We start from the raw sequence: 25,851 nt of genomic DNA on the forward strand, positions 1-25,851 counted from the left end.
TTCAATTACTGAAGGGTTTCTATAGGATTAATTCTGAGGATATTTTTGAGAACAGGGCTGGTAGTGGGAGGACTAGGGGACATCCATGGAAGCTGGGCAAGAATGTGGTTAGTAAGGGTGTTAGGGCTGGGTTCTTTACTTTTAGAGTGGTGAATGAGTGGACTAAGCTGCCAGAGTCTGTAGTAGGTGCTGTGACAGTGAATGAGTTTAAGGCAAGATATGATAGATACTATGTGAATGTCGAATAGCTGTGATGGACATGATTTGGGCCTCCCTCGATGAGCCTAAGGACTCCCTGGAGTTGTCCGTAATAATAACATGGCCCAAATGATGGCAGGCTGCACTAGAGAGGCCAATAGTCACTCTACACATTGAGAATAGACCAGTCCCAGACTTAGTACTCACAAACTGCTTCACATTTAACCCAGTAAATAGCTGAAGAACATGATGGGTTTTGCAAAGTCAGCAGGAAAGTGAAGCAAGGAACCAACATTATCAAAACTGCAACTCTCGTGGGAGTAGAAACGAACAACAATAACCAGTTATCCTGCAAGCTAAAAACAATGGATGGTAGAGGCCACATCCCTCTAAAACCACCATAAAAAAATGTAACAAAAGCCAGAAACAGATGAGGGGGATCCAAATACAGTCAGAGGTGGTAGCCAACTCTCACACACTAAGTTTTTAGATTATAGTAATTCTGTTATAGGCCTGGAGATGCAAAGGAAGATGATTATTATTATTTCGTGACACCTCCAAGTATTATTATTATACTTAACAATCAGCAACACTGAAATACTGAAATGACATCCCAATTCTTCAGCACAAAGCACCAACCTATTCAAATCTTCTTATAACAACACATCAGAACTTCCTGACGTTACTCTTCCTTTATCATCAGCAAACAAATGAATATCTCCTTTCACACTGTGAACCATATCATTGATATCCAATGCCCTGTCCTGATTATATTTCAGGTGCAAACTTTGTTTGATTACACTTGGATAAAGGATTAAACCAAGTATATAATTTCTTGGTATCTGTAATCGTTGATATACAAGTTAAACAGCAGTGGTACCAGAACATAACCCTTTGCTATCCCACTCGTAACCTTCCTTTTTTGGGATATTGCACCACCATACACAACTAGCTGGCTCCTACCAGTCAACCATCCCTGTAACCAAGCTACCAAATAACCATCCATCCCCATCCTGCTCAGTTTCAACATAAGTTTATCATGCTGCACTCGATCAAATGCTTTAGCAAAATTCAGGTAAATCACAGTATATGCATCTCCTCTGTCCAATACACTAGTCATCCTATTATAAAATGTAACCAAGTTACTGAAGCAAGACCCCCTCCCTTAACAAATCCATGCTTCTCTCTCTCTCTCTCTCAAAAGATTTCCCATTCTCATCAATCCCTGTAACCAAGCTACCAAATAACCATCCATCCCCATCCTGCTCAGGTTCAACATAAGTTTATCATGCTGCACTCGATCAAATGCTTTAGCAAAATTCAGGTAAATCACAGTATATGCATCTCCTCTGTCCAATACACTAGTCATCCTATTATAAAATGTAACCAAGTTACTGAAGCAAGACCCCCCTCCCTTAACAAATCCATGCTTCTCTCTCTCAAAAGATTTCCCATTCTCATCAATCCAGGTTTGTATTCTGCCCTTTAACACCTTTACCACTACACTTAATATACACACTAGCCTATAGTTTAACACTACTGACTTGGATTCTCCCTTATGCAGTGGTACTATTGTTTCCTCTTTCCACTCTTCTGTTGAACAACCGAGTTTCCAATATTCCCATAGTACATGTGGTGATATACCATCCAGTCCCACAGCTTTATTAACATCAGTTACTTATTCTGAACACTTCCCATTCTTGAACTTTCATCAGTCTTCTGTCCTTCCTATTGCTATTCAACACCACTCAAGCATAGATCTAATGACAATGATTTTTTGTCTTTGACTGTGGAGAAAGGATTCTCCCTCATGTAGTGGGTATGCCATTTGAGAACTATGCTGGCCAAGCATAATTTTCAGTTAACAAGTTATGTGAAAATCATGTTAGCAGCTTAATGGAGTAAAACAGCACTGAAAAAGGATTAAAAATATTTAATTCTTCCAACATTTCATCAGTCAGAAACATTGACAGGCAATACAATATGAGACTTGCAACACACACACACACAAAACTAAGTGTGAAACGCATGGATGAAAGACTAGAGAGCCCTAACTAGGTGGGACATCCTCTGGGGGACACCTGTTGGTGGTCTAGGATGTAAACTGGGATCTTCAAATATTCTTTCTCATCTGTCAGATGATGGGTCAAGTTCTCTATGTGCAAATCTTTGCCATCTGGTTCTATCTCCAGCCATTTCTGTCATCTCTCTGAAGCTTGATAATATTAGTGCTTCTCATATTTTCAGAAGTTAAATGGATGAGTAGCATCACCAAGCAAATTTACATCATTCTGGAAAGGAGGTGGGGGAGAAAAAGAATACAAGGAGAAATGTGATGTGCATGTTCATGAGCAGTACAAAGAACAGGTAAGAGGAGCAATGACAGAGTATGGATGACAAAAGCTGATTATGAGAACAAATTTAGCTGATAAGATAAAGAAAATCTCAGTCTTTTGTTATAGGTCAAGTAAAAAAAAGAGCAAATCTTTTCAAAAGGATAAAGCTAAGAAATGAGAGAGCTGCAAGGGGATGCCATTTGCATTCGTTATCCTTTTCATCAAAGCTTAAGAAAGAAGAATGAGAGAATAGAGATAATTTAGATCCTATCTAAATTTATCCTTAGAAATAGATAGGAGCCATACAGATATGACAGACACAGATAGATATGAGAATAGAGAGATCCACTTGTTCTGTCTAAATGCTCTTACTTCAGTTCTCTCAAAATTCAAGGTGATCTTCAACAGATAATTCTTCACCACCAAGGAAAGCATCTTCTCTCACTAACCTGAAATCCTATGGATTAACAGTACACTTCATTCCCTTCATTTGGCAAACCTTAGAGTGAACAGTCATCAAAAACTTTATGATCGTCCATAACCAGTAACTTAAATTCTGATCTTGTTATTCTTCAGTGGAGCAAGGATATGAATGTCACTGCTGCCAAACCGCAATTCTATTTTAATGTTCAAATTTCCATAACCGTTATGATTCATTTTGAGTTTCTGGAACAAAAAAACTATGCAAATAAATAACCTGCTGACTAAAATTTATTTATTAGTTATTTACAAACCAAATTTTTCCAGTTCAAGCTAGTGTTATCAGAGGCATTTTAACAATACACTGTCAGTGAGGAAAGGGACAGAAATGACTTTGAAAATAGGAACAGCTGTGTTCATGGAGGATGACAGTGGCACTCTTCAATGCTGAAGGTAAGATAGGGCATTATGCCAAAATCTATCTATGCAAGATCACACAATCAGTTCTGTTGCAGTTAACCAGATTATGTAGAATGTGTGCCACTCCCAGGAGCAGTCTCTCTCTGTTTTAAACTAGGATTTATGAAGCACCCTCACTTTCTTCCATCTGATGAAATGGTTTTCCTCCAAGGTATGTTGTACTAGTCTGCTTTTTGATTGTTCATACTAAATGCATATATTATATTTTTCAGATCAAGGTAGTCTGTCCAAAATAATGCTTTCAATGCTGACATGGGATGCTATAGACATGACACCTGGTAAGGAGAGAGGAAGCTGGCCATCCTTGATTTCTCAGGAAGGTGGAAACTTGGTTCAGAGATTTTTATATGTTCTGATTCTATGTTGTTTTAGGAGGGAGCTCAGTTTATCTGTTGTGCCTTTAATGGAGAGTAAAGCATTGGTATATGTATAGTCAGGTTAAAGAATGAGAGTTCTTTTTAAGGAGTGTGGTGAGGGTTTTCCTTTTGTATCCATTCTACTGGGTAAGTAAAGTTTGCTGTTCCAGGTGCAGTGCTAGTCCTGAGAATGAAATTTGCTCTGCCCTGGAGGCTAAAGTTTTAAAAATTCCAAGTTTCTGGGCAGGATAGTTATGCGAAGCAGCATGTAGTGTGAGCTTACAGCAGACTGAACATGTGAGGGACCAATCCACTCGCCTAATTTTAACTCTTCCACAGTAATACTAATTCAGGACATGTATATTATTAACAAAACACAAGTTAGGGCATGTTAAGCTATGGGCATGCGGCCAAATGGCACCTCAACAATAGTTTAGACTTGAGGAGAGGGAGAGCAGAATTAAGTGCCAAAGATTCAAATGATTCCCATGTACAGGTTAGCAATGTGAAGTGAAAGTAGGGAGCCCACTGCTACACCTTCACTTTGTTTAAAGCAGTTGTTCCAGTTAAAATATCCTGTTTTTAAGACGGTGCATATAGAGTTTGCAAAATCGGCATGTTGAATTTTGGAAAAGAGAACTAATGTATTGTCTACTAGAACATCTGTAAAAAAAGGGACATGTCAAAGCCCACTGTGATCATTCTCCTCTAACTGAAGGTTCTATAGTGCTTTTAAAGTGCATGGAACTTTTTATGCAGTTAATCTGGTTAATTGCAACAGAAATGGTGCATAGAATCTTGTATAGATTCTGGCACACCACCCTATCTTCCAATCAGCATTAACAATAGAAATCACTACAAAGAGTGCTATTGCCACCTCCATTTGTTGTTATTGAGGTCATTTCATTATGTCTTCACTGACTGCATATTGTTAAAGTGCATCTGATAATGCTAGCTTGGGATGGTGAAATGTCTTGTAAATTAATTTTAGTCATTATGTGATTTATTTGAATTTAATTTTACACGGTTTTTTGTTCATGGAACTTCAACATGAATCAAAAACAGTCCTCTCTTATTTCTCACAAGAAAAATCTCACTTCAGTCTCTTTACTTTTGATAGCATCCACATTTCTAAACCCTTGATCAGATGTCTCTTCTTAGGCTGACTAACACCTCTAGGCTTTACTGGATAAACACATATCAGCTATAACTTCAACTTCCAAAAAACTAGATATACTGTTTTACAGTCAAGACACTAATTCTCAACCGATAACTGCTAACACTTATAAGACTACCATTTATAACTGTATAAATCTCAAATATGCCCAACCCTGGAATACTGTTTGCATATTTTGGCGATGCATTCACGAACTTCCTAAGAATTCTTGATGCCTCTCACAGAATCATTCTGACCACCTTCTCATGGACATTCTTCTGTCTTTTCTATGAGGATTTTCATGGAAAACAAGTAGTAACTACTGGTTTACTATTCAGCATCCATTTACTGCAGCTTCAGATTTAACAGACCAACTTCTCTTCCTATTTCATTCCATTTATCCCTGTTCTTTGAAACAGCATCTCTCTCACTATGTCTTCCCTGCAGACAACCTTCAGTACTAGTAGTATTTATCACCAGGCTGTTCAAGCTTTTCAACACCGGTTTAGATTCCATTACATAAAAGAATGGTCCATGAGAGAGAGAGAGAGCAAATTAAAGATTGCACAGCATCTCTGGTGTGGTTGCAAAATCATTAAAACAGTGGATTCAAGAATGAATGGAGCACAAGAATAAAGCATGGCTTTGTGAAGAGAAATTTTCTTTAGTAATTGACTCAGTTTCTACACTAGCATTTAAAAAGTTCTGATTTATAAGCTTTCATGTCCATGAGGATGTGGGATAAGAAAAAATGGCTACATCATGATGTTGCTGGCTTTTGCAAAAGAACACTGGACAAGATAATGCATGGAAATCTATTACATAAATTAGAGCAAATGGAAAAGTATAAGAATTTGGTTAGATGGATGATATATCAGCAAGCAGCATATAGTACAGCAGAATCTATGCAAAGCCCAATGATCAATAGGGTGTTAGCAGTGGTGTGTTGGTAAATTTTTAACAACCGGCTTGCTTTATGAAAAATTTGATTCTTCACAAAGTTCTATTGTATCTTCAGATGTCTTTGTTTCTGCTTCTTCAAATTTTGTCCTTTTAATGTTTAAGAAGTTTCGTTCTATTTCATTTTGTCAACTAACAGCTATCTGCTATTTTGACCGCAAAACTAACCCTGATTAAAATTATTTTAATTATTAAAACAAAAAAGAAAAAACCGAAATAAAAACATATATTAAAGAAAATTTTCTTATATTACCTACAACTTACCTATTATCAAATGAAATCCTGAACTAAAAACACTAATATTACCACTCGTGGTCTATCCAATGACCAGAGACTGTAGTCATCCCGATGAATTTTTGTATGTATCGATAGTGCAACAATGGTGCATTTCCAAGAACTTAATGTTGCAAGTTCTCGGAAATTGCCGAAAAATAAGACATTATTGTTCATTCAAATACCCAGTTCAGGAGTTTTGATAACGTGTTTGTGTTTTAATGAATACAGACATTGTTTAGTAAATAAAATCTTTTCCAAATTTCTGTTCGTAAATTGAGTTTGTATTTTGTAAATAATTCTCCTTTATGCATTTATTTTTGATAATAATAATATATGTAAGTGTTTATTATATAATTTCAAAATATTTACGAGTAAAATATATACCACCATTCATCATCTATCCTTTCATAAAGAATTTTAATAACCGGCTCACCCGACTTAAAAACATTAACCGGCTCGCTAAATTTGAAAAATTTTAACAACCCGCTCGCACAAGCCGGTCCCGACACACCACTGGGTGTTAGAGAGCTCTATGCTTGGACCACTGCTGCTTATTTTGTACATTAATGATACTGGGGATGATGTAAAGGAAATACTTGGCTGACTGCTGATAATGCTGAGTTGGAGAAGACATTAATAAATGAAGATAATTTGGAGATCCTACAACACTGAAACAGACACACATTGTAATCAAAGAATAAGGTTGCACATTAAGGACTGAAAGGATTACAAGCTCTATATTACACTAAGGGGAATGCGCTGCAGTTGTAAAAGTGGGAAATGGACAAAGGATCACTTGGATGTCGAAAAGTACACTGATGAATAGGGATAAAGTAGTCACCATTGCACTTTAAGTGGCCTTGATATAACCAAATCTGGTGCACTGTATTGAGATTTAGTTGCCTAGGTTTCATTGAATAAATTGTAGAGTGGATTTACATGTACAACCAATACGATAGTTTTGTGAAATGTTTGTGATGAGGATAGATTACATTTGTGAACTGCAAAACTTAGTTGACAGGTAGAAAAGAGAGCATATGATTGAAGCATACATAATGCATGGAATTTTTCAATACATGATAAGAGAAGAAAGCATAAGCAATAATCCCAGGAAAATGAATATGTCTGGGTGTGTAGTTAGTAAGGACATTAGGACTAAATTATTTGCTTGGAGAATGGTGAATAAATTATCAGAGCATTGTGAGTGCACTGTCAGTGGATGAGTTTAGAGAAAGATGCTCAACACTAAAAATAATGGTGAGCATGAGCTCCAGCTATGAGCCCTAGGATTCTATGGAGACACCCAGATGATAATTTCAGGATTGAATAAGTACAGTATTTAAAAAGTTCTAATTTATAAGCTTTCATGTCAATGAGGATTTTGACTAAACTCCACTAAACAGTGTCTACAATATAATTCAGATGGACTGATTCTATTGTAAATGGGAAAGAAAAAAGAGATGCCCATCTGATTAAAAAAAAAAAAAACTGTACTTGTTTGTTATTCCCACATTGCAGGGTGAAAGAATGAATATTTTGAAGAATAAATAAGCTACAAAGAATACACCTGAAATTGAAGGCTTCCTTCTCAACTAAGAGAATGGTAATGGTTGTGGTTTTGTAGTTAGCTTTGTATTCATTGTACCATCTCAACAACACTACAAGAAAAGACTTCTTCATATCTATTTTTTTTTTTTTACTCCCTTAATTATGACAATATAATAAAACATCACTGATTATATCAATAAGTATTTTGATAGAAATTTCCTGCAGTATCTTTAGCATTAAAAAAAAAAAAAAATTCATTTCAGTGGCATAACCACCATAACTGCAAAAACAGCGGGAGGGATTACACAGGCCATAAATCTTTGTAACAAAAATTTTTCAAGGCAGCCCAATAAAAGCCTCGTGTTTGGGGAGAGAAGGGAGATCCAAAAATTGCAGTTATGCCAATGAACCATTGTTTGAAATTCTGTAAAAACAAGGTTTTTCTTTTGTAATTTAAATGAGGACTGAAAAACAAAAAGATGTTTATTAAAGTATTTATTGCAAACGATTACAACAGAGCTGGGGATGCTCCACATGGAAATAGTTTTGTTCCTTTATCATAGATTTTGTAATGAAAAGTTGTGATGTCACTGTTATTCCAATTCTCTTTCTTGGTTAAAATGACCTGGAGATGAAATTTAAAACAGGCAAATGTTAAACCAAAAATTTTCATACGAATTCTTAAATATGAAGAGTATGAATTTCTTAAAATGTTCTATATCATTTATGTAGCATGCTTACTCTTAAGCAGCATTTTATATTTTTATAATAGAATAAAATGCGACTTCTCGGTTCTGATTATATACAGAAAAGCTCTTTCCTAATATCACTGGATAAATCAATTCCAAGAATCCATAGCTTTTAATTTTTCAGGAAATTAAAATGTATACTAGATTAATTAAAAATTTTAATCAATACCTTCTTATATTTCAGCAATGCTACATTGCCATCTTCAGGGATCACAAAGCAATGACATGTGCATGCAGGCACTAACACTAAGCAAATGAAGCTGAAGAAAGGCAACTGAAGTCAGTCCTAGAGTCCTAAAGATGTTCCCTAGCAGGCTAAATTCGGTTTGTCTTGGTTGTTCGGCTGATGTTCTTAGAATGAAAGCTTCCCAAAACATCAGTCCAACGGCCAAGACAATCCAATTTAGCCCGCTAGGGGACACCTTTAGGACTCTAGGACCGACTTCAGTTGCCTTTCTTCAGCCTCATTTGCTTAATGTTAGTGCCTACATGCACATATCGTTTTGTGATCCCTGAAGATCGCAATGTAACACTTCCGAAAATAGGAAAGGATTGATTAAGATTTTTAATTAATATTTAGTATAAGCTATCATTTCTTGAAAAATTAAAAGCTATGTATAAGCAACATATAAGTTTATCTACAAGAATTCCAAGAAGCCATGAATTTTTATAGCAGGCTATTTCTCTCTCTCACACACAAGCAAATAATATAATGTTGCCCTCTAATGCTAAATGAAATTTACCAATAACATCAACTTGGCATATGGATGGCACCGATTATAAAACAGTAGATAATCTCTAGGAAATGGTATCTATGTTCAAGCACTTCTTAAAATGGCAATTTCAACAGAAAACGATAGTGAAAGCCATATAATGGCAATATGACCATTATTTTCATCTCATACGGAGGTAGCAGGATTTTTTCTCCCATAAACTCTGGGTTTTCATCCCACATACAGACAAATTTGGCCCTTCAGAACACATGCAATTTACAGACAAAAAATACTAGCTGTGGTGGTGGGCAGTAGATGGTGCTGATGTGGATAATTGGTAGTGGAGGTTCGGTGTAGTGGTGGAGATGGAGAGTTGTAAAATAGGTGTCCTCCCGCGATGAGTCTTCGGACTCCTTGGAGGTGTCACGAATAATAATAATAATAAAAAGACTAGTAAGATTATGTCAGAAACTTGTCCTTCTAGGATAGTTCCTAATAAAATAGTATCTCAGGTGTGTTGAAGTGGTATGATAAACAGAAAACATCTGATCATTGTTACTATAAACTGGCTTAGTAAAAACAAGCAGCTATGGCAAAGGTGGGTTAAGGAACATCTGCACTAAATAACAAAAGACCAGACAGCAGTCACATGAAGCGATGAATTCCAGTTCCTGTTATTTCATATGGAAGTAAGACAGAAAAATGTATGATTACAACACAAAACTATGAATCCATGATGCTTGGTCACAGCAATGCAAGGCAGTGGAATATGACCCTAAGGTTTATTTTCCTAGTATTTCTTTATCTCTTCATACCAGGGCTGAATGCAATTTTTAGGATATGGAGGAGTATGATATTCAGGACAAGGATCTACTATTAGTAGATCTGAAGGAACTAGAGATTCATCACATCTTCTGGGGGGAACTGAAATACCTTAGGTTTCCAGAATCCTATAGTCAATTTCAGTATATCAAGCCTGTTCACCACTGTGAGCTTTCAGAATACATTATTAAATAGACATTTCTAGTAAACTGGACTATGTATGTTGGCATTACAGTGCCTTAATACTGCAGTCCTTAAAAAACTACAACCTATATCCAACACTCTGTATATACGCCTTTTACTAATGCTTTTGATTCAGAATTGAGTGTGCGTATTATCTCAAGTATTCACACCTGTGAATATAGGACAGGCTTTCCCTGAGGTACCCAAGGTGGATATGGCCATTGTTTATACTTATCTGATGGTCAAATTCCTTTTCTGTTTCCTTACATTCATCTTGTTACTCTCTAACTTCTAGGTACTTTACGTACAATGCTACTGGAGTAACTCAAGGGCTAGTTCTACTCCTCTCTTCCCCCTTCTCCTCTATCTAGTTTCCTACCATTATACTGTGCAACTGGTAGAAAGTCATAAAACACATTGGTTAACATGAAATGAGATGAGACTAAGACCAAAAACCTCTGTGAATATAGAGAAAATTATTATTATTATTGTTATTCGTGACACCTCCAAGGAGTCTGAAGACTCATCGCGGGAGGATACCTATTGTACAACTCTCCGTCTCCACTGAACCTCCACTACCAATCATCCACATCAGCGCCATCTACTGCCCACCACAGCTAGTATTTTTTGTCTGTAAATTACGTGTGTTCTGAAGGGCCAATTTGTATGTGGGATGAAAAACCCCAAGTTTATGGGAGAAAACAACCCTGCTACCTCCGTATGAGATGAAAATAATGGTCATATTGCCATTATTCACAAGAGGTACATTGAGCAAAACTACATATAAACACAAGCATCTTGGAACAGATTCAAGATCTACGAAACGGATATCAATAAGTGGAAAACAACACAAAAACAAAGGGGAACTGGAATTTTTGATTACAAAAAAGTTAGACGCAAAATTCCTATCAGAATCTGCATGACTAAATCTACATCATAATCCTCATGATTAAAGATTACGAATATATTTTTTCAAAAGAAACATCAGAACACCCAAATGCAAATTAACAAAGAAATTTCACACAGGACTACAAGATATTTTAAACAAAGTATAATTACCGTAAGTAAAGATTGCAGATTAGTTTCCATTGTAAAAATTATGGAAACAACTACAATGCTAGAGTAAAATTTCAGTTTAATATAATGCAAAATAATCACTCAACGTTTCAACCTTCACATTAAGGTCATCATCTGGAGTATACACACATATATATGCAAAGAAACAAGCTGCACTACAATCTACATGGTATGCTAAAGTTACATTGATTTGGTCAACCATTAAAACTACTGGCTTGACCTCTGGTGGAAAAAAAACATCAACCTTACTACATCCTGTTATTATCATTATCATCTATTTGGTTACAAAAATAAATTAAGCTAGAGAGCAACATATTCACACAAAGTTACTCATATAAGTATACATATAAATTAAAATAAAACTGTATGGATGGTGACCAATAAAAGCTAAAATAATTGCTCGGTGCGCTGAAAGTCAGGGTTTGCTGGGCTAATGTATGCCTTCCAAATTCTTGGGATTTTTATGCAACCATTATTGTTACGATTAGGATGATTAATCAAAATTTCACGGGTTTCTTTAAATGTGTGTTCATACAGGTTTTTGTATGATGTAAAGAACAGGTACTTTACAATAAATTTAAAAAGTAAGAGATAAAAACCAAATAAAAAGAAAGAAAAAAACTAGAAATATCTTAAAAATACTGGATCAAAAAAAAAAAAAAAAAAAATGAAAGTACAGTAAAGTTTCAAAAAGACAAAAATAATGGGTCCAAATGTTGATGTATCTAGCAAAAAAAAAAAAAAAAGAAAGAAAAAAAAGGAACAACAGACCTAACAGAAGGAAAAACCTTACTACATCCTGTTATTATCATTATCATCTATTTGGTTACAAAAATAAATTAAGCTAGAGAGCAACATATTCACACAAAGTTACTCATATAAGTATACATATAAATTAAAATAAAACTGTATGGATGGTGACCAATAAAAGCTAAAATAATTGCTCGGTGCGCTGAAAGTCAGGGTTTGCTGGGCTAATGTATGCCTTCCAAATTCTTGGGATTTTTATGCAACCATTATTGTTACGATTAGGATGATTAATCAAAATTTCACGGGTTTCTTTAAATGTGTGTTCATACAGGTTTTTGTATGATGTAAAGAACAGGTACTTTACAATAAATTTAAAAAGTAAGAGATAAAAACCAAATAAAAAGAAAGAAAAAAACTAGAAATATCTTAAAAATACTGGATCAAAAAAAAAAAAAAAAAAAATGAAAGTACAGTAAAGTTTCAAAAAGACAAAAATAATGGGTCCAAATGTTGATGTATCTAGCAAAAAAAAAAAAAAAAGAAAGAAAAAAAAGGAACAACAGACCTAACAGAAGGAAAAATGAAAAGATACACATGGTATAAGAAACAAAATATGCTGCAATTTCTACAACCAGAAAAAAAAATATCAGGAATTTTATTATAAAAAAAAAAAAAAACGATTGTCATCACTCTGGCATATCCACAGAATCCAACGATTCAGCATTGAAGGCTCATATTAATCATTATTCATACAATGCTAGTGCCTTGCCTAAAACTCATGTACTGACAATGTACTTACAACCACTTCTGGTAACTCATTCACTACTCTCAAGCCAAAAATTAATTCGCACATCCTTGCTACCCATATTTTTTATTCAACTACTAGGAGTGAACCTTGTTTCTTCCTCTCCAGACGTGCAGTGAAAAAAATTTATTCTACATCTCATAAAACCCATTTAATAGCTTGTTTCAATCATATTTCATCTATCAAATGGAGAGGTTCTAGAGAAAACAGTGGGAGATCAGGGGTCATCCGTGGAAACTGTATAAAGAGGGCGTGAGCAGGGGAGTGAGAAGCAGATTTTTTGCATGCAGAGTTTTGAATGATTGGAATGCCTTGCAGAGAGAGTGTTGTATCTATATCTACAGAGAATTTGAATGTATTTAAAGCACAGTATGATGAGCTGTGTGTATGATAAAAGGACCTCCTAGATGAGTCTTTGACTCCATAGGGTCTTGGGTAATAATAATAATAAATTTTGGAACCAACACTACCTTCAATTACCTGCACTCATTCCCACAAAATCCAATGGAATGAATCTGAGCATAGATTCAGATGTAATTATACAAAAGCCTTTAAAAGAGGAATGACTCTTATTTTTACTTCCTCAGTCTCCTCAAAAAACCATGAGATACTTTTCTGTTAAGATATTACTTTTCACCTTACCAACTACTAACTTACAAAGTCAAATTTGTCCAACTGTAGATTATGATTTTCACATTTGAAGTGGTGTGTAAAAAATAATCTTCACAAAAAATTTTATAGGCAACAATTCAGCTAATCAATGATCCTTCTCTCAGAGTCACTCCAATTATCATTTCAGCTTTTTTCTCCCTTACAAGCACTTCTATAAATGCTTTCCACTCAGCTAGAATGATGGATTCTAGATGAGTGGAAAAGCTAGAATGTGTCCCCCCCCCAATCATTTCCTGCTAGATTTATAACACGAACAGCAAGTGCTCTACATCCACTTAAAAACATTAACCCACCAAACCTGCTTCTTCCACTTCCCCTACATTCTATCTACCTCTATTCTAAAAGAGCCTTCCTGATAAAGTATTCACCAAATACAGCTGTTCATAAAGAAAAATATATTCTCTCTCACAGCAGGTGTTCAAAATGACCTTGTCACCAGCTATGCAGCTGTGTTTCACTACTGACAGTCTAATATGCTTGAATAGAGTTCCTGATTGGTGTCTGATGACAATGCATACATATTCATCATGAATATGTATATTCATTATAAACATACATATTCAATACATTCCTGCAGATCATCAATATTCTCACTAGGATAGAGTACACCAATTTCAAATGGCCCTACAAAAAGAAATCCACATGGTTTAAGTAAGGTGACCAAGGATGCCATGTAATCAGTCCTTTCATCAAAATTCCCTTGGCCCTCATTTCATGGTGGAAAAACACATGGTGTTTCATCCAAGATATATCAATGAGAACATCATGGAAGATGTTTTCCACCAAGTTTCACAAGTCACAGTTCCTATAAGCTGTTTGACAAAACATGCTACACTATTAATCTATCTCCAAAGATACCTTTGGAGATAGATTAATAAACCTGCTCATACACTGTAGAACTGCTTGATACTCTGAGACTGTCTTCAGAATGATGGACCCAAAATCAAAAGGTGTCTGATTTTGATTTTGAATCTGTCAATCCGAAGTGTCCATCAATTCAAGTATTCAAAATACCAATCCACTTTGATATATTGTTACTTCTGTAATGTCTACTGAACGACTATCACCATTACTTCCAAATCTCTAGCCTCAACAATTTCGTGCAATTCAGTTTCATTATCAATGTAAGACACAACTTGTCATCTTTTTAGTCCAAAGGAGAAAGTATAGAGACCTGTGGCATACCACTGGTCATCTGCGTTCTTGACTGACTCTGCTCCAACATACTCTTTGATTTGTGCCTATCAGCCACTCTTAGTCATGTCATCAGTCATAAAAGTTCATATCTATTCCCACATGCTCTAATTTATGTAATAGATTTCCATGCAGTATCCTGTCAAATGCTTTTGCAAAGTAATAATGTGGTAATTTCCTTTATCTAACTCTGTTGTACAGAAAGTGAGTATATTACTAAGACAGGATATATCTTTCACAAAGCTATGTAAACCCCCCCCCCCACTTCTCTTGACATAGTATCATATTCCTGAATTCTGGCCTTAATCAACTTTTCCAAAATCTTAAATCACCACTCCTGAGATGTTGACTAGCCACCTCTGTCTTAAATCATTCATTGCGTGAGGGAACTATCCTGCTCTCTTTCTACTCCTCTGCAATCCTGCACAGTACTGATACAAATAAGTCCTACCTACTTCATAATAGCTATAGTTTGATTCTGCACTCCCATTTTCTCAAACATCTAACTCCAAATCTATTCAAAGTGCAAATATCAGTCAAATAAAAGTTATTTCATTATCATCTTCATTCTATGTATTTATAAATACAGTTCCTCTATTACTTTCAAGTGAAATTCTCATCATAACCACATTTCTTTCATAACTGTTGCTGCTATGCCATCTTCACCATCCACTACTTCTTTTGTGTTATATTTTTTTTTCAACTCTCTCATCATTTTGCATTTTGTTTGCCTTAACTTTCTCCTAAATTCCATTCATATTTACATTGACATATCCTGGATGCAAAACCATATTTTTCCCTCCATGAAATGAGGCCCAAGGGAATTTTGATAAAAAGAGGACTGATTACATAGCATCTTTGGTCACCTTACCTAAACCACATGGATTTCTTTTTGTAAGGCCATTTGAAATTGGTGTATTCTATCCTCCCAGTGAAAATGCTGATGATCTGCAGGAATGTATTGAACATGTATGCATTGTCATCAGACACCAGTCGGGAACTCTATTCAAGCACATTAGATTGTCAGTGGTGAAACAACTCAGCTGCACAGCTGGTGACAAGATCATTTTGACACTCCCCTTTTCAGGTTCTATGTCATTATCATTTACAGCTCTGCTACTAGAAAAACAACAGAAAATAAGTTAAAGAAAACAAAGTTTCTTAATATAAGAAATCTTTCATTTTCAAAAGACTGTCAGATGTCTAGGCTGAAGAGATGAAAACAGAATGAGACCAATTTTGCTTTACAGCCAAATTACAACGTGCAAGTGACTGCACGTTGCAGTCACTTGCTTCAGGTGCCCCTTTCTCCTCCATTATATACGTTATTCTGTAAACTCTACATTGAATTCCCAAGTCTGACTTTTTTTCTGAATAACCTCATAATATGTACCAGATATCATAATACACTATTTCAGCACTAGTTTCTGATCAGCAACTATTTTTTTTTACAAATTAGTATATTATTTATCAGGTATGTGATTTGATCAATGCTTGCATTCTGATCTTCTAACACATGCCTAACTGCATCAACTCGGCTAAATCTTGGTTGTCTTCAGAGCTCGTTTCCTCTATTTGTACTTTAAATATTTTGCTGAATCATTTGTCTCTCATAAATTTTAGTAAAACCAAAACAGTGACAATAAACAGAAATGGAGAATAACATAACTTAGAAGTAGAAGGAAATAAACTGGAACAGGTTAAAAATTTAATTACTTAGGCACATTGATCACAGCTAAGAAGTTATGAAGAATCTATTAAACACAGAATAAATCTAGAGTGGTCTATTATAACCAAACTTAAATAAATGGAAAAATGCACATCTTTCCAAAGAACTTAAAATCAAAGTATACAGTTCAATGGTTCTCCCCCCCCCCCAACAGTTCTTTATGGTGCAGAGACTTGGGTTATTAAACAGAAGGAAGAATAAAGATTGGCAAGTTTTGAAACAAGTGTTTGAGAAAAATAAATAAAACATTATGGACTGAAATGAAACCAATCAGGAGATCAGAGAAGAATTTACACTACAAACTTTCAATAACAAAAATAAAAGATAAACAGTTACAGTGGTATGGACATGTACACAAAATACCTACTAACAGGTTTCCTCAAATTCTCTAAAATGGAAGAGAAGAAAACAGAAGGATACCACTGGGAAGATCTAGAAGGAAATAGAAAACATCAAGAGTATAAGTAGACTGAAACTTTTATTACAGAAATTTAAATAACTTGGTTGCCAATAGATTGGACTGGAAAGTTATTGTTCATGGTGACCTCAACCTGCCTTAGGCAGATGAAGATACCAATTCAGATTAGATCTGCTTATATATTCTTAACTATTACCACCAAGTTCTTCTGATATCTTCATTTGTAATATGTTTATGCCATTACTGATTCTCTATGGTTAAAATCGGTTTGAATAGATTGAGTGAATGGGCATGGGAGTGAGGATGCCAGTTCAATGCTGCAAAATGTTTTTAAAATTTGGGAAACAAAGATGGGATGTAGAATTTACACTTGGTGAGGGTATATTGTTGGAGGAAATAAGAGATCACAGGGTGATGGTGGATAAGGATCTAAAATTTAGAAGACACATTGCCAAATTGTGAGGACAACACAACGAATTCTGGGAATGATGCAGAGGATGCCGACTTATAGAAGTAAAGAAATTCTTGTTCCATTGTACAAGGTCTTGATTAGGCCACATATGAACTACTGTGTACAGATTTGGTCACCTGATTTTCAAAAGAACAAAGAGATGGAGATGTTGGAAAAGGTCAAGAGGCGATTGACTATAAGGTAGTTTTGGATCTCTGAAATGTTAAATATGAGAAAAAGTTGAGAAGATGCAATTTATAGAATCTAGTGGAGGAGAAAGAGGGATGATATGATAGAGATACAAGTTGGTAAGGGATTATTAGAGGATCAATGTTGAAGTTTTTTCATAAAATGGTAGGAGATCAGGGAAGAACAAGAGGTCATCCCTGGAAGTATAAGGCAGGTATGAACAAGGGAATGATAAGGTTTTTTGCATGCAGAGTTGTGAATAATTGGAATGCCTTGCCTGAGAGTGTGGCATCTGCAGAGAATTTGATTGTGTTTAAGGCGAGGTATGATGAGCTGTGCATATGAAAAGGACCTACTAGATGAGTCTTTGACTCCATGGGGGTCTTAGGATAATAATAATATCTTATATACTGCTAACATAGTATTTTGCCTGATTTATTTCATACAAATTTATTCAAATTGCTTCCTGACAATATCAGCCACACTTATTCTGCAATAAAACTCAGATAATTTGAAATAATCTGATTTGCAGGTGTGGCATGGAGAAGAAAGACATTGACATCACATTTTTGCAGTCATCTTGAAAAGATCTTCATCCAGCATTGGACTGATAATTGCTGATGAGTCCACTGCTGGATGAAGATCTTTTTACTTCATACTTTTTATGAAGAGCTGTTTAATAGTAAAACTTTCTTGTGCTTTGCTGAATTTTTCTTTTGTTAAGTATGTTCCTATGTTATTCCATATTTTATTTATTTATCTTTTTTTTGTACTGACAGTGCCTATGATACACGAACAAAAGTTTTACTATTAAACAGTTAATTTTACATAAGTCATCTACTTTGTTATTTAATATAATAAAGAACAGAAGATAAGAGATGAAATACACCAGGGATTTATTGTAAGAAATAATAAACATCGGAAAAATTTATGAACATGACAGTTCCTTCTTATTGTTTGACAAGGCTGAAGTAATTCAGTAAATTAACTAACTATAAGTAACTAAGTAAATTATGTTTTTCTGGGCAGTTTGCATATTTTGCAGGATGAAAAAACGTGTTCAAAATAAAAAAATCCTACCTACCTTCAATTTGATTGCTACTTTTCCTGTATGAAGCCTTCTATGCTTCTTAAGCATGGACAGAAAAAAAATCAACATGTCTTATTTTACAAAGCCAAGTGTTTAAGCAAGCATTTGTAAAAAGTGAAAAAATGACAATAACAAAGTTTGCCATTAGGTAAATCTTTTACGAGACCTCTGTCTTAATTTTAAATTGGAAGAATTATTTATTATTATAAACCAGTGCCATGGCACTAGTTTATAATAAACAATTATAATAAGGATGGTAATGGTGCATGGGAGATCATGAAGCAGTATCTGAAGGAAGAAATATCAAACTGTATACTCAAGATCAGAAGACAAATCAGGATAAAGTAGTGGAAAGATAACATGGATAAAATATTGTAGAGGTATGCAAGGAGAAAGATGATCAGCAAGGTAAGTATTGCAGAATCTCAATGCAAATATAGCTTTGGAATTAGATGTGATATCAGCTCACACATTATGAGAATATTCAAAGGAATTAGCAACGCCTTTCACTACGCTGATTAAATTAGGTTTCAGGAAGTAAAAAGAGGATGAAATAGTTCTGTTGCATAAAGGTTCCACGATGGCTGTAGCAAATTACAAATCAGTCAATATATCTGAAGTGTTAGTAAAAGGTATTTGAAAAGTTAAAGACAGAATTCATGAATAGGAGGATACAAATGATACTTTATGGGAAAGGGGAGCATGGCTTTGAGAACAGCAGGTCATGCCTTAGTAATTTATTAATGTTTTATAATAGAGTGATGGGAAGATGAATAAAGGAAATGACTATATCATGATGATACTATTGGATTTTGAAAAAGTGCTGCATATCACATGAAATAAATGGGGACTGATGTGAAGATGATAATATGGGTACAAGAAGTTGAAAATGAAAATTGAGAAGAAAATCAGTATGCTGCAAGCTTAGTAATTGGATCACAGCTTTTTAATCTGTGAATAAATGATAAAGTTGAAATAATCAGTTGTTTGTTGGTGCAAAATTGAATAATGCAAGATAATTTAAATAGCTTGACAGTATGGACAAAAGATAATGGCTGCCAGTTTAATGTGAAAAAGTATTCATTGTGGGATTAAAAGATTACAAAATGTGTACCACACTAATAAAACCGTACTACAGAAAACTAATGAAGCTAGGGATTTGGGGAGGTATTGGTAGATAGCAGAGGTTCAGAAGGCATGATGCTAAGGTAGTTCCCAAAGGATTACTTGGTTTCTGAAGGGCACACAGACAAGCCGAGATAGGTAAATGATCATTCCTCTTCATAAAACCTTGATACATCTCCACATCTGGATTACTATGCTCAAGTCTAGGTTTCTTGTGTATAAGGAAGAAGCCGAAAGGACCCAGAGGCAAATGACCGAGATGGTGAGTGGCCTGTGGAATGCTCCCGTGATGACAGACTGAGCATTTGTGGGTTACAAAAGTTGGCTGACAGTCAAAAAAAAGAGAGAAAATAGAAACATTTAAGTCACTAAAAGGGTTTTACAGGATTGATGGAGAGGCAATTCAGCAATTACTTGCAAGTTTGATTGGCCAAGTGGTTAGCACATCCACTCTCCAACCAACAATCTGAGGGCTCGAATACTGCCGTGGACACAGATGTTTGCGATTGTCTTGGTATATGAATTTCATTGTATGGTGCAAGACTAATGCCCTGTTTATTGGAGGCCTGAAGTGGTTTCAAAAATTTCCATGTTTGGTCTCTAGAGCACAGTTAAAATGGACTATGTAAGAAATAAATGAAAAATTATTACAAAAAAATAGGTATCTTCTTTGAGTGCCATCTCCTATCAGAGTTTGGCAGCACCAAATTTTGAGCAATCATCAGCCACTCTGAACAGTCCCTCAGAGCTAATGCCAGTCCACTATCTGATATCTGCCAATCAAGATTTTCTTCATCTTCCTTGTCCTCTTCTTCCATTTATCATCCTGATACAAGGGTGGTCTAAAAAGTTTTGGCCTAACAATGAAAAAACGAATTTATAATTTCAAAATTATTTTTATTTTTCAACATAATCTCCCTTAAGACTAATACATTTATTCCAGTGATGCTCCAGCACCACTATCCTGTCCCTGTAGTGGTTCACAGTAAGATCTGCAAAATACCTTAATTTTCCCATTGCCAAAACACCTTTGTGGGCAAGTGCATTGTCCTGATGAAAGATGATTTTTTTTTTCTTCTGCAAACAGGGTCTTTTCTTGCAAATTTTTTTCATCTCGTCTGGTTAAAAGATCGGAATAATATTCCCCGGTTATCGTTTTACCCTTTTCAAGATAATTAATAAATAGAAGTCTTTAGTATTCCAAAATACCGATGATATGACCTTTCCTGCAGATGGAACCGACTGTCTTCTTTGGCACTGAACAACTGGCTTCTGTCCACTGTTTTGACTGCTGTTTGGATTCTGGTGTGTAATGGTGAATCACAAGTCTCATCCATAGTAATAAATCGACGAACAAAATCAGTTTATCCGTTTTATTTTTGTTAAAATGCTCCAAGCACTGTTCAAAGATTTTCATGCAAGTGCATTTTTGATCTGCTGTGAACAAATGTGGCACCCATCTTGCACAAAGCGTTTTCATTTACAATTCTTCATGCAAAATATATTCTACGCGTTCTTTTGAAATGCCTATAGTCACAGCAATTTCACGCACTTTGACTCGCCAGTCATCGAATACCATATCGTGCACTTGATCAATGATTTCTGGTGTTGTTACACTTTTTGGACGTTCTTCACATGGATCATCTTCAAGGCTGGTACAGCCACATTTAAACTCGGCAGATTTCTTAATTGTCGAAAACAAAGGAGGAGTGCCAATAAACTTTTATGAACTTTGAATGAATTTCTTTTGACATTAAACCTTTTACAAAGAATTTTATAACCGCACGATACTCAATTTTATTCATTTCAAGGGATACAGACAACACGTTTGCTTCAGGTAGCTGTATAAAACACACTACTTGATAGAATGACTTGCAATTTCACATGGATGCTTATGACAGATGTATCAACTTAGAAAAAAAAAAAAAATCTTGCAATAGCATTGCCATCTATGGTTGAGGCAAAGAACTTTTCAGACCACCCTTGTATGCAGTTTTTCTTCTTTTTATGGTATCTAAAAGTTCACATGATTTTCCCCATTGTTCCAGTACATCTTGATTAGACATTTTTGCTGTCCATGGGATTTTTAGCATTTGTTTGTATAACCACATCTGAAAGCTTCAATTTTTTTTTTTTTTTTTTTTTTTTAAATCAATGTTCCATGTTTCTGTGCTGTACAGTAGTACAGATCACACACAGCATTTACCCATGCATACTCTAAGCTCTTATATATATATATATATATAAACAAACTTGGGGGAGGGGGGGAGAACAAGGAGTTAGCCTTGGAAATCGATTAAGAGTGTGGTTAGTAAGGATGCAAGCATTTGTGTATATGTTTAGAATGGTGAATGAATTGATGGGTTGCAAGAAATATTGTAGTTGCTCTGTCAGTCAGTGAACATTCAAGAAGAGGTACAACAAATATCGTGGATAGCATGGGTTTCTCCATGATGAGTCTTCGCACTCCATGGAGGTTCCCATGCATGCTTATGGTAAGAACACGTGTAGAAGTGTAGAACACGTGTTCCCATGCATGCTTATGGTAAGAACACGTGTAGAAGAAGAAATTAAGTATTTAGTCAACAGAGGGTGCTTCTCTAGCACTGCTAACTACTGGTACTATTGTAGCTGCTTTGGTTCATAGTTCATTCTCCTGTTGCTATTCATTGCAACTTCAATAATATGTCAGTAAAGGAGAGGTTCATGACAGTGTCTTTGGTACTAGGTAAGTCACTGAATTGATATCTCTTCAGACTCAAATGATATGTAATCCATTATGCAGAACAAATATTATTATTGAATTAGGCATTTATCCACTGTACCACTAAATGTGCAGATGGAAACAAGCAGATTTCCACTGTGTAAGATAAGGAACCACAATCAGTTGTTACAAGAATACAGTAGTGGATGATGGACAGAAGTACTTTCTGTGGACCAAATACTATACCTGAAGTGGTTTTTAAGGTTTGAAAATCATGGAAAAGCTGATCAGGCTCTTACATTACCAGCACAAGATCTATCTCTGAAAAATTATGCATTCTCACAAAGTTTCATTTTTCTTGTTTCCCTAATCTTGAAACTCTGCATGAAATAGCATGGCAAAGGAAAGGTCTTGTCTTGTAATCTACTTACATATTGCACTAAAATTACATTCGATTTAGATAAGTCAGTTTCATAATCTAAAGGTTAGGAATTTGTTCCTGATCTTTGATATTTCTATTTTAGCCTGGCTGGTTAGCAAAGCAAATGCCATCTAAACTTTCCAGTGTATGTACAGATCTTTGGAGAGCCAGTTCCATCCAATAACCTATATCCTGCTGTGACATGAATGTCCTTTAGATAAAAGATAATTTTCATTAGTCAGCATTAGACTATCACCCTGCTTAATGGAAGGCTGAAGCAGCTTGTCTAGTCTCTTGAGGGTGGCCACCAGATTAACTAACCCACCCATAGCTCATCTGTAGTATTAAATATGCCAAAGAGCACATTTTTTATAGGTAGTACTGTCAAAAAAAAATAAAATAAAATAAAATAAAATAATAATAAAAAAATATATAAAAAAAATGCAGTTATCTAGATTTTGCAAAATAATCTTGACAAAATACCACATAAGGTGTGCTACATGGTATTCGGTCATGGAAAAGCTGGTAAGTCTCTTACATTACTAGCACAAGATCTCTGAAAAATTATGTTATAAATTGAGAACAATGTATAGAAAAGTGACTAATCAATGTATCCATAAGTACACTAACGAAGAACAGTCTGAAAGAAGAAAGATAACCAATGCAAGATTTTGTACTTGGGTTACTACTACTACTGTTTTATCTGTATACTGATAGTTTGGGTAGTTTAGAGAGTTATCCAGTTATATGCTGATGCAAAGTTGGGAATTGTAATAAGGAATGATTCTGATATGGTTTCTCTTTTGTATAAACTAGTATCTCAGACACAGATTATATACTTCTTCAACTGTTCCCAACACTAATGTTTCACATTTTGAATTTAAGAAATTCAAATCTATTTATTATATTAGTGGAAGAAATTAGAAGAAAAGGTGATGATGGACACACACAAAGTTCAAGAGATTACAATAGTGGTAAACCCAACACAAAGAATTTCCAAGAATAGATTGTACTTGGTTTTTGAAGATGAAATGGTGGAGATTTGGAGGAAGCTAACCAAAATAACAAAAAGAATATAACAGTAGTTCATGGGAATGCAAGTTGCACAGTTTGGCAAGTAGATGAAAGAAGAAAATATGAGAGTAACACTCAAGTTAAATGGATCATTACAGAAAAAACAGTAGCATATCACAAGCGCCCCAGTTTCTCCCATAATTCCTAGAAATTAAGAGTTTGAATTTATGAAGATATATATTATGCTCTGTACCAGTGGATAAGCCTCTCATAATGAGGATGCATATAAGTTCCTAGCTTATAAAAAAACATCAGTTTGCAAATGTTTAATCTAAAGAGTGTAGTTACATAAAGATTAAAACAAACTGCAACAATGAGCACTCTAACAAAATCATAGTTTATAAGCAAGCATTCAAAACCAAATTTAAGAATCGATGGTTAGCCCTTATTCCCATAATTTTTCTTTGGGAATTAACTGTTTCCTTGACCAGTTTGTATGTCATGCTGGACAAAGCTGACATTATGTGGGGCAGGTAAAAGTGTTAACTTTGTATGAGACTGACTAATTTGATTTCAAAAGCCCTATAAAGGTTTCTCACATCATGAATGAAATTCAAACCAAGATCTTTCCAACTAAGGAACAAACATCATGAAGTCCTGACTATACTACAGAGGTACCACAATTAATTAATGACTAATATTATCTATGAAAATGACGTTCGAAATACTGCGCAAATTTTGTATTCAAAAGTGGATCCGTCTTTCCACGCTATTTTTTAAACAAAAAAATCCATGTGATGCTAAGTGCTTACCTTTCCATGTATTTCTTTACTAAAACCTGTAATGAGGCCACACACTTGTATTCTGATATGGCATTTGTGAGTTAAAGCAACAATTAAGTGATGGTTTTCTTCGTCATCTAATTCTGATGATTCATGACCGCCAATTAGCAAACAACCATTCAGTTTCTTGCATAATTCTGTGCAGTAGTGCACAAATACTAAAATCTCACGAACTGCAACTCCTAAATTAAGAAGCACTGTAATTTCATCAATCACAAGAAGAAAGGCTATATTCTGATTTTTCTCGCCGTTTGTTGATTCTGTAAACGAATGAACAGCCTTATGTAACTTTTCGTATAATGACTTCAAGCCATTATCTTGAACACAACTATTGACTAGGGCAAAAAGAGGGTGATCTTGAGGTAATTCTAGCACATTATTGTTAATTAATTCAGCTGACATATTCAGTACATCAATGGAAATAACTTGTCCAGTATCTTTCAAATACTTTAAATTTATTCCGGCTTTTAACAGAATGTAATGAAAATGGCTAAAAGACTGTGATAAATTTAGTAATATTACACGTTTATGCTGTTTCAGAAATAAACATAAGGAATGCTGCAGTATAAAGCTAATATCGCTATTATTATCTTTTGTCACAAATATCAGACGTCGTAAAGGAAGACTTTTATCAAATCCCAGGACCAAACTAAGATCAGAAAGCATACTATAAAAATAAATTGACGAATACGGCTCACACCATAAACTAATGATCGACTACCGCAATCTTCACAGAAAACACACACAGCTCACTATTCAAATTAGTTAGTGTAAAACAGTGCAGTTCAAAGCCACCTGGTGTTATTAACAAAAGAAAATTTTAAATTTTGCATACCTACATGATTCACCCCCACGAAAGGTTATAAATCTTTCATATACTGTATAACAGTGTTAAAGATACCAAGCAACTTTATAAGCTAGGTTTATAATCCTTTTTCCCAAGTAAGCAAACAGACAAGTAAGTCAAGTTTGCGGCTGTACGCGGTGCAACACCTGTTTGCTCACTTGGGAAAAAGGATTATAAACCTAGCTTATAAAATTGCTTGGTATCTTTAACATAATATATACCCAAGGTAAAAAACTTTCTACAGGGTGTCCCAAATTTCACGCAAGAAGTAATTTTGATAGAAAACACAGGTTTTGAATTAAAAATTGTAATTTCTTATTGATTCA

At 35.0% G+C, this 25,851-nt stretch overlaps 1 protein-coding gene across 1 annotated transcript; it reads right to left on the minus strand.

The window, feature by feature from the left end:
• Positions 1 to 8,208: 8,208 nt before the first annotated feature.
• Elp6 (Elongator complex protein 6) lies at positions 8,209 to 25,425 on the minus strand. The gene is made up of 2 exons (XM_090405323.1): positions 24,649 to 25,425; positions 8,209 to 8,355 (listed from the first exon to the last, which is right to left on the minus strand). Exons 1-2 carry the CDS (start codon positions 25,342 to 25,344, stop codon positions 8,239 to 8,241), a joined length of 813 nt encoding a protein of 270 aa, XP_090261449.1. The 5' UTR covers positions 25,345 to 25,425; the 3' UTR covers positions 8,209 to 8,238.
• Between the last annotated feature and the right edge of the window lie 426 nt (positions 25,426 to 25,851).

Source organism: Typopeltis vanoorti, chromosome 2, assembly GCF_054136105.1.
Source record: "Typopeltis vanoorti isolate ZY-2024b chromosome 2, IOZ_Tvanoo_1.0, whole genome shotgun sequence".
NCBI lineage: Eukaryota > Metazoa > Arthropoda > Arachnida > Uropygi > Thelyphonidae > Typopeltis > Typopeltis vanoorti.

What these genes read in the sequence shown, in the direction of transcription:
- Elp6 (XM_090405323.1), bottom strand. Translation starts at nt 25,344, where the DNA reads ATGCTTTCTGATCTTAGTTTGGTCCTGGGATTTGATAAAAGTCTTCCT. An exon ending in GTAAAGAAATACATGGAAAG is followed by an intron (nt 8,356 to 24,648) that starts GTAAGCACTTAG and finishes TTTCATCTCCAG; the next exon opens with GTCATTTTAACCAAGAAAGA.